At 49.5% G+C, this 9146-nt stretch overlaps 1 protein-coding gene and 1 long non-coding RNA gene across 2 annotated transcripts in view; one reads left to right on the top strand and one right to left on the bottom strand.

The window, feature by feature from the left end:
- LOC107182461 overlaps positions 1-9146 on the top strand; it is a 25359-nt gene that overhangs the window by 4959 nt on the left and 11254 nt on the right. The window lies entirely within an intron of this gene.
- The window catches only part of LOC102756659 (chromosome unknown open reading frame, human C16orf45), a 99610-nt gene continuing 91245 nt past the window's right edge, over positions 782-9146 (bottom strand). Inside the window, exons 4-6 of the mRNA XM_006759684.2 lie at positions 4697-4811; positions 3390-3472; positions 782-2332 (exon numbers count right to left, since the gene is read on the bottom strand). Of these exons, the coding sequence (XP_006759747.1) occupies positions 2220-2332; positions 3390-3472; positions 4697-4811 (311 nt within the window). The 3' untranslated portion in view covers positions 782-2219. The remainder of the gene's footprint in view (positions 2333-3389; positions 3473-4696; positions 4812-9146) is intronic.

The raw sequence follows: 9146 nt of genomic DNA, 5'->3' as shown, positions 1-9146 counted from the left end.
TGGCTGGTTTGCCCTGAAGGGTGTCCTGGATATAGGTGGGGGTTCCCTTGTGGCGTGGGGCAGCCTGGGCGAGGGGCCTGTGGTGGTTTGCAGGCTGGCCTTGCCCCCATGGGGTGAGGGTCCCCGCTGGGGGGGGGCGTGGCCAGCCTGGGTGAGGGGCTGAGGGCTGTTTGCAGGTTGGCCAGGCCCCCCAGTGGGGACTCTTACTCCATGGGGGTGTGGCCAGCCTGGGTAAGGGGCTGAGGGCCATTTTCAGGCTGGCCACAGCCCCTTCAGGGTGGAGGGTCCCGCTGTGGTGCCTGGCCAGCCTGGGTGAGGGCCTGAGGGCTGTTTGCAGGCTGGCCATGCTTACTCCATGGGGTGTGGCCAGCCTGGGTGAGGGGCTGAGGGCCATTTTCAGGCTGGCCATGCCCCCTGCCGACCCAGGCCCCCAGCCCCTCCTTGAGCGGCTGCCAGGGTGGGCTGGAAGCCTGGGTCGCCCCCAACCCAGGCTCCCAGCCACTCCTTGAGCGGCTGCCAGGGTGGGTGGGAAGCTTGGCTTCCTCCATTGCATGGGGCAACCCAAGCCTCCAGCTCCATGGCTGCCACCATCTTTGTTGGGTTAATTTGCATACTTTCCCTGATTGGCTGGTGGGCGTAGCGGAGGGATGGTCAATTAGCATGTTTCCCTTTTATTAGTGTAGATAATACTGAAAAACCAGAAACAGCCTAAATGTCTAATAGTGAGTAAATAATTAGATAAATTATGGTATATTCAGAAGATTACTAAGAAACCATTGTAAATATTTTATGAAGAGTATTTAATGCTTACAAAGAACTTTTAATGATGTGGGAGAATGATAGTGATATAATGCTAAATGAGAAGAGAAAACTTGTTATGAAATGGTACATAGGATGCCAATCATTTTTTTAGTGCATTAAAAAAATTGAAAGGAAATATCCCAAAATGTCAGAGTAGTCTCTAGTTGGAGGAATTATGGGAGCTAAAAAAGGAACCCAAAGCATTCTTTCTACTTTCTATACTTTTAAAGTGACTTACTATGCACATGGATTATTTTCATAGTCAAGAAAAAAGTAAAAACTTTGAAAGTGCTGTGTACGTGGTTTCCACTTTTATTTTCTTCAATGGATGATTGCACATCAGCAAATCTTGAGTTATGCTAACTACTTAGGCCGGTCACAACACACACGTACAGAGGTCACATGGGCTGTGCCGAGCTGGCTGTAGCTTATGTACATCAAGTTACACAGGTGGACTTGCTAGGCTGGTTAAAGTACACCACCAAATGATGGGACACGGTTGGGTCAGGCCGCCTCTCCCGCCTGCCACTGTAGTTTAGAGAGGTCTGTGTGTTGGGCTGGTGAGTGGGGTCCTCTGGCACTCCTTCCTGTAGCTCCTGGGGTAGGGAAGAGTGCCTGGGTCAGCATCTGCTTGGGGGTCCCCTGCTGGTCTCCCTTACCTTGGTGTTGGAGCCTCTGGCGTTTTGCTACCTCTTCCAAGAACTGGGTGTGTTCCAGCCCAGGCCCCATTCCCTCTACTCCACATACCTGGGCACCCATTGTAAGGGAAGGAAGAACCAAGAGCGAATGGACAGGGTCCTGGTGTGACCCGTGCCCAGGCATAGGAGGGGAGGAAGCGGGAGACATGACCACTACACCACACACAAGCTCACTTTAACAGATGGGCCCTCTGTCTCCAAGGTGTGTAGGCGGTGTGGAGCCCTCCAGAACAAAGGCCCTGGAAAAGGACAGACTGGAGCTGTGCCCCTGGGGCAGGCCTGACAGCAGAGCTAGGAGGGTCGGTGGGGGATGTGTCCAACATGGTGCTAGATTGTTGAAAAGTTGCAACTATACACACCTGGGGATCATGCCCCTCTCCCAAGTCATTTGCATGGTGGGTTAGATACAGCTAGATAGAAGTGGAGATACACTTTTTTGAGGAAGGACCTTTCCTGGTGGTTTGGATAAACAGTGAGACAGACTCCTGGGTTCGGCATGCTCTGGGGAGGGCCATGCGACGGTGAGGGACTCCCTATTGCTACACTCTGTACAGGGTGGCTGGGCCCGCCCACTGCGCCCACAGCCCCGGCGGCAGTCACTGGCTTGCCTTCAACCCCTTCCGCCTTTGAGAGCTCTTGGGCCCCGGTGAAATGGGGGCTATGAAGACAAGTGGATGGGAGGGGGAGTCCCCGTGGCCCCGGGGGCACCCCACATGGGGGCTACATGATATTGCACTGGGTGGCCCCACAGCAATCCTTGATGAGTGCCAGCCCGGTCTTGGCCACTGTGGGCTTGCTAGGCGGGGGCTCTGCTTTCTTCTCGGCTCGGGAGCCTGCAGCAAGGTAGGAGCACAGAGAAAGAGAGGGCAGAAGGGAGAGAGAGAGAAGTGAGGTAAGGAGAGCCCTGACCATCTGCAGCCCCAGTCCCATCCCAACCCCCAGCCAGACCTTGCTTCAGCTCAGGTGATGTGGAGAGCCGGCATGCATTTTATATGGTCATACTGACTATTCCCACTGGCTTTCGGTCCTCAGCGTCTGGTCACAGTTTATAAACCTTATCCTATTCAGTTCTCCCTGCCATTGTATCTGCCAACCTTATCATAGGGCCTGGCATTCAAGAAGTAGTTGGTGAATGATTAAATGAGAATTTTGTTCAAGACACTCCAGTCTGAGAGCTCATGTTTCCTTCATCAGCTGTTTGGCTACTTCTACCACTCAGTGTCTGTTAGCTCTTCTTTTGGAACGTCTATGAAATGTAAGTTGGGCCTTCTTATTCTATCTTCCATGTTTCATTACTTCTCTTTCATAGTTTTCATCTTTTTATCTCTGTGCTGCATTCTGGGTAATTTTCTCAGCTCTATCTTCTAATTTATGAATCCTCCCATACATAGTATCTCTGTATCTAATCCACTGAGTTTTTACTTCAGTACTGGAACAATATTTTTTTAGAAAGCCAAGTGTTTGCAAATCTACCTTTTCTTTTTTAATAGCATCTTGTTCTATCATTTGTGTTGTAGTCCTCTTATCTCTTTAGTAATTTTAAATATACTTATTGTGTCTTTTATATAGTCTGTTATTTCTAGTTCTTGGGAGAACAGGCATTCTCTTTTCTCTTTGTTGATTCTATGGGCTCCTCTCATTGTGGCTCAATTCATTGATTTTACATTTTTTGTTATTCTATTTTATTTTACTTTATTTATTCATTGATTTCAGGTAGGAAGGGAGAGGGAGAGAGAGATAGAAACATCAATGATGAGAGAGAAGCACCAGTCAGTTGCCTCCTGCATGCCCCCTACTGGGGATCGAGCCTGCAACCCGGTTATGTGCCCTGACTGAAAATCGAACCATGACCTCTTGGATGGGAGGAGAAGAAATAATGTATGCACTCACTGGCTGGAGATTTAGTTACTTTGTCTAGAGGTTTTAACTTGATTCTCAGGAAATCAGCCATTTCTTTGTCTTCTTCTTGTTCCCTGTGAAGACAGATGTGTAAAGACAAGAGGAAAGTAGAGTAAGCAAGGAAAGCATCGAGGAGCTGAGGAAATGAGGCAAGAGGTTATGTGTGTGGGGCCATATAATGGGTTTTGTGGATGATGCATGCATGTTGTTGTATGTTATGTATGGATGGTACATGTATGTTGTGTGTTATATATGGGTGATATGTGTATGTTATGTGTTATGTGTGGATGGTATTTGTATGTTGTGTATGATGTGTCTTGCTGAAGCAGACACATAACGATGGAGTAAATGCCTACCTGAAGCATAGATGAGACTCCAGGGTAGAGGCAAGGACATTACAGAACCCAGTCTCCCTTCCAGAGTTCAGTGAGCTGGGCAACACCTCTCCTGACCCTGTACCTTTAAGTCACCCTAGACACCTGTGCTTCCACAAGATAGATGGCAGGTCACCTCACCTCTTCCTACAGTCACCAGGAGCAAAGACAGTGGGCCATGCCTGGCTGAGCTAGGCAAGGCGCATCCCAGGGGCCTTGGATGACCCAAGAGGACACAGAGAATAAAGAGGAAGTTGCCCTCTGAGTTCAAAGAGGCCCTATGAGCCCCTCTCCTTGGGAAGGGCTCCAAAGGCTTTGCTCCAGGACAAAAATATTCAAGAATCAACATTCATGTTTCCTGAGCCCAGCCTCCTCCAGAGCTTTCAGGTGCACTGTGGCTCCAGGCCCCTGCTTGTCCAGATCCAGGTGATGGGTCCATCTGCAAATAGGAGGTGCCTCGGAACCACCAATGAGGGGAAAGGAAAGAACAAGGCTGGGAAGTGGACAGGGCAGGCAAGGAAGCAAGTCAGTACAGGGGCAGAGTTTCTGTAGAAACCAACAGAAGTTTCTAGAAGTTGCCTTGATGAGTTCAGAGAAAGGTCAGTGAAGAGAAAATGTGTAGGAAGCACACCTGCATGTTATGTGATGTAATTTCTCCCTGCTCACTTCCTTGAATGACATTCAGTTAAGTAAGACCCACAGGCCTTTGCAAGATGCTGGAGCTGGATTTGAGTTTCTCTTGAATGTGAAATGGGTTCTCAAGCCAGAAGGCTGGGGTTCATTTGGATCCAGTGTTAGGGGACCCTTTGGCAAGGCCATGCCTGTTGGGCAGGGCTGTGAGTCCCAGGAGCAGACAATGGGTTTGGAAGGAAGCTGAGGGCTGTGCGCCAACAGCTGGTCCCTGGGGACACGCTGCCCACTCACCTTAACCGTTCGACCTCTGCATCATCCACCAGGAAGTCTCTCTTCTGCACCAGTCGGTGGATCTTCTGGATTAGCTCGTCCTCTCTCTGCTTCTGCAGCTTGGTTTTTTCTTTTTCTGGGAAGAAGAAAACATCAGCAAAGAAACAATTGAGTGAAAACACTTGCGTCTGAGGGGCCAAGGTTGGAATCCTGGATCTACGATTTCACTAGTTGGGTGAACTTGGAGAAGCAACTTAATCCCTTTCAGCTTCAGTTTCTTCCTCTGTAAAATACAACCAGTGGGGCTTAAACGCAGTGACGTTAGTAAATGGCTTAGCACAGAGCTGAGATGTGGTGAGCGCTCAGTAAGTGGTGAAGCAGCAAGGGGGTCCCGCTGAAGAAGGCAGAGGGTGAGAGAGCTCAGTGGGGTGCTGGGAGGGAAATACTCCATAGCAAGGACATCCAATCTGTGAGATTCCGTGCAGATGGTATGAGTCCTATCCCAACTACCCAGGGCCGGCATGCCGAAGAGAAAACAAAAGAACCAGGGCTGGAAATGAGGACTGAGAAAACTAGGAGGGCATCAGCTCTCTGTGCTCAGACCCCTTCAGAAGATAAAATAAATGGGCAGCTCGCCCGTCTGCCTGCCTAGGGATGGCATTGACAATTTCCTCTAGGTTTAGAGACAGAATCAAAGGTGAAGAAAAATATAATATTGGGATAAGAGACAAAATCAACCTCTTCCGTTAACCAGAAGGGAAGTGAGGAAGGGGGAAGAATTTCTAGCAACCCCCGGATTCCTGGCCATTGCTACATTGACAATGGTGGCACCACTCTTCCCATAGTGGGTCCCGTGGGCTTGTCAGCATGGCAGAGTGCCTGCCAGCCTCCGCAGATAAGTTCATAGGGTGCCCACAGACTCACCAGAGTACCCTGATCGCTCAGCTCTCTCAGGAGGTTCGTAATGACTTGCAGGTCCCCAAGGAAATGAGAACCTCCCTCCCCAAATTAGTCACCCTGTTTTCTATCTTTTTCCAGTTCAGGCATCCCCAGACTCCCAGGTACTCAGCTGCAGCCCTCCACTCATGCGACTCACAGAAAAAGCCGCCTACTCAAAGTGGTCTGTGCCAGCTTACAAACCAGTTACTTACCCAAGTCCCCGCACCACCGGCCAATGCAGTTCACCTGCTTGTGCGTCACATACCTTTTCTCCCGGGATCCCCCACCTGTCTGCAGGCATCACCCACTTGCTTCCTCGCACCTGCCTCCAGGCCCCATCCATCTGCTCACTGGCATCACCTACTTGCCCAGAGGCACCTACTTGCCCAGAGGCCCCACCCACTTATCTGCAGACACTATCACTTGATTGGTGATGTGACCTCTTTCTTGCCAACATCACCCACCTACCTACTTGCCAATAAGAACCACCAGCTTACCAATTTTGCCCACTGCTTGCTGGCATCGCACAAGTGATTCTTAACATCTCAATGTGCTGTCCCATGTGACCCTCTAACTTGCATTTCATCTCTACCAGCACCTCGTTAGCCCAGGCTATCATCACCTCTCCCTGGACCATGCATGCTGTGGCCTCCTAGCCAGTTTCCCTGGCCTGTAGCTCCTATCACAACTGTAAGCCCTCCCTGTCGAACCAGACAGTCCTGGCTTGATTCCCAACCTCCTACTCCTCCCAGCTGTGTGATTCTGGGTACAAATGATTAAATGCCCTCCAGGTTAACTATTTACCAAACCAAGTACAAAAGAAACAAATACTTAATGAAGGAAAAGAAAATCATACAGCATAAATGTGCTAACGGTAAGTGCTTAATAATTGAAAGCTATTATATTTATACTAGAGGCCTGGTGCCCGAAATTCGTACACTTGGGGTGGGGGAGGGCCGGGAAGGGGGTGTCCCTCAGCCCAGGGATGCCCTCTCACAGTCCAGGAGCCCTCAGGAGATGTCCAACTGCCGTAGAGTCAGAAGAGGCTCCCGCCACCTCTGCTGTGCTCACCAGCCATGAGCCCGGCATCTGGCTGAGCAGAGCTCCCCTTGTGGGAGTACACTGACCACCAGGGGGCAGCTCCTGCATTGATGGGATCAGGCTGAAAACAGCTCTCAGACATCCCCCGAGGGGTCCTGGATTGAGAGAAGGCACAGGCCAGGCCGAGGGACCCCACTGGAGCATGATTGGGCTAGGGAGGGACACAGGAGGTTGGCCAGCTGGGGAGGGACCACAGGAGGGCTCCAGGGCATGTCCGGCCCATCTCGCTCAGACCTGATTGGCCAGACCACAGCAGCAAGCTAACCTACTGGTCGGAGCATCTGCCCCCTGGTGGTCAGTGCATGTCACTAACAAGCAGTTGAGCAGCTTTACCATATCATTAGCATATTACGCTTTGGTTGAACCGATGACAGGATGACCGGACACTTAGCATATTAGACTTTTATTAGATAGGATTCTCATGAGGTCTTTGTTTTCATTTAATCTAGGTTTCTCAACCTTGACACTATTGATATTTGTGCTGGATAATTATTATGGGGGCTGTCCTGTGCATTGTTGGATATTCAGCAGCATCCCTGGCCTCCTCCCATTCATGCCAGAAGCACTTCCTCCCCCAGTTGTGACAACCAAAAATGTCAGCTGATTGCCCAATTTGGGGGGACAAATTGCTCCTGATTGAGAACCAGTAGTTTAAACCTTTCCAATAACCAGATGAGGGAGGTACTATTTCTATGTCCAAGGGGAAGGTGACATGCCCTCTGCAGCCAGTTCTAAGGCAGCAGTGGTGATGGGAGGAACACATTTTGTCTTGTCCTTGAGAAACCCTCAAGGCAGGGAGGGTCCCAGGTGTGCGTTTTTTTCCTGTTGAGGAGCTGATACATTATTTTCTGACCTTGGCTGGTGAAACATGATTTTCTGGGCCATTCGGTGCTCTCTCTCCTTAATATTTTTATTGATATGTTGCCTGAAGCATTATTTCCCCCCTAAATTCAGCTAAATCCATCTAGAAATCTGACACGGATCCAAGGGATACACAGAAGACTCTTAACAAGGAGTCAGGGAGAAGGTGACAGAGGTGAGTAGAAATACAGGAGAGGTAAAAAAACGTTAATATCTGAATTTCCACATAAAAGCAATTGGGACAATGCAATTTCCAGGGGCATCAATGGGACTGGCGTTAGAGACCTGGGCTCTGTTATTAACTGGCCCTATGACCTTGTGCGACCTATGCTTCTCAGCAGGACAGTCCATGGCATTTGTGAGGAACATTCTTCATTTGGAACTGCCCCCAGGCTGCATTTTAGCATCCCTGGCCTCTACCCACTGAGTAATACTGCTTTCATTTTTATTTAAACTTTTGGTGTTTGCTTCATTGTGTATTTTTTGCATGAATTTTGATATTTTGATATTGCATTAAAATATTATTTATCCTGATTACTGAACTTTTTGTGCTCCAGCTGAATGCCTTGTTCTCCTCACCCCAGTCCTGGTCCTGGTTAGTCTGCATCCCAGTGACTGTGCCAACCAAAGACAGCGCCCCGGCTCCACCCATTTCCACGCATGCTCTAGAGGCTGCCACAGTCCCAAATGGAGGTGCCTGAGGTGGCCTTGGCTGACTGGGTGGCCACACACTCATGTCTCCTTTGCCTTGGTGGCTCCCACATGTCCTGCTGAGCCAGAAGTGGCTCTGGGAATTCTTCCCCCAAGAGGGAGATGCCAACCTATGTTAGGCCCATTAGAGTCTCCTGGGAAGTTAAAACTTAGGACACAGAGACCCTGAGAACTGGGATCTTGTATGGGAAGGTCCTAGAGAAGAGATGAAGTGGACTTACTTGGCTCTTATGGTAGAGCAAAAAAATGGATCATGCCAGAGAGAGAAAGAGAGAAAGAAAGAGAGAGAGAGAATATGAGATCCAAAGAACATTCCAACAGCTTTCCTGTTCTGGTTCCAAACCCTTGTGAGGATGGGCAATATTACCCCCTACCTCCTCAAATTTCATGTCTACCCTAATTTGGAAATAGGATCTTTGTAGATGTCCTTAGTTAAGATGAGGTCTTACTTATTAAGGTCGGCCCTTAACCCAATGACTGATGTCCTTGTAAGAAGAGATGACACAGAGACATACAAAGAGAAGGCTGCGACGACAGAGGCAGAGACTGGAGTGAGACATCTACAAGCCAAGGGGCCCAAGGGTTGACAGGAGCCCCAGAAGCTGGGAGAGGCAAGGAAGGATTCTCCTCTAGAGGCCGACACTCCTGGCCTCCAGACTGAAAGAATTAATTTCTGTTGTTTGGAGCCACCAAGTTTGTGGCAATTGGCTAGGGCAGGTCAAGGAAACGGGCTACAGTGCCCTGGGGCTCCAGGAGTCTCCACAGTCCTTCCAGTAATGGCCTGTTTTTGTTTTGTGCTTACATCAACTTGGACGGGTTTTGTACCTTTCAGCCATACTATTGGTGGGTGATGGTGGTG

Source organism: Myotis davidii, unplaced genomic scaffold (genome assembly GCF_000327345.1).
Source record: "Myotis davidii unplaced genomic scaffold, ASM32734v1 scaffold1115, whole genome shotgun sequence".
NCBI lineage: Eukaryota > Metazoa > Chordata > Mammalia > Chiroptera > Vespertilionidae > Myotis > Myotis davidii.
Note: the sequence above shows the minus strand (reverse complement) of the source record. Positions and strands in the feature narration are given on the sequence as shown.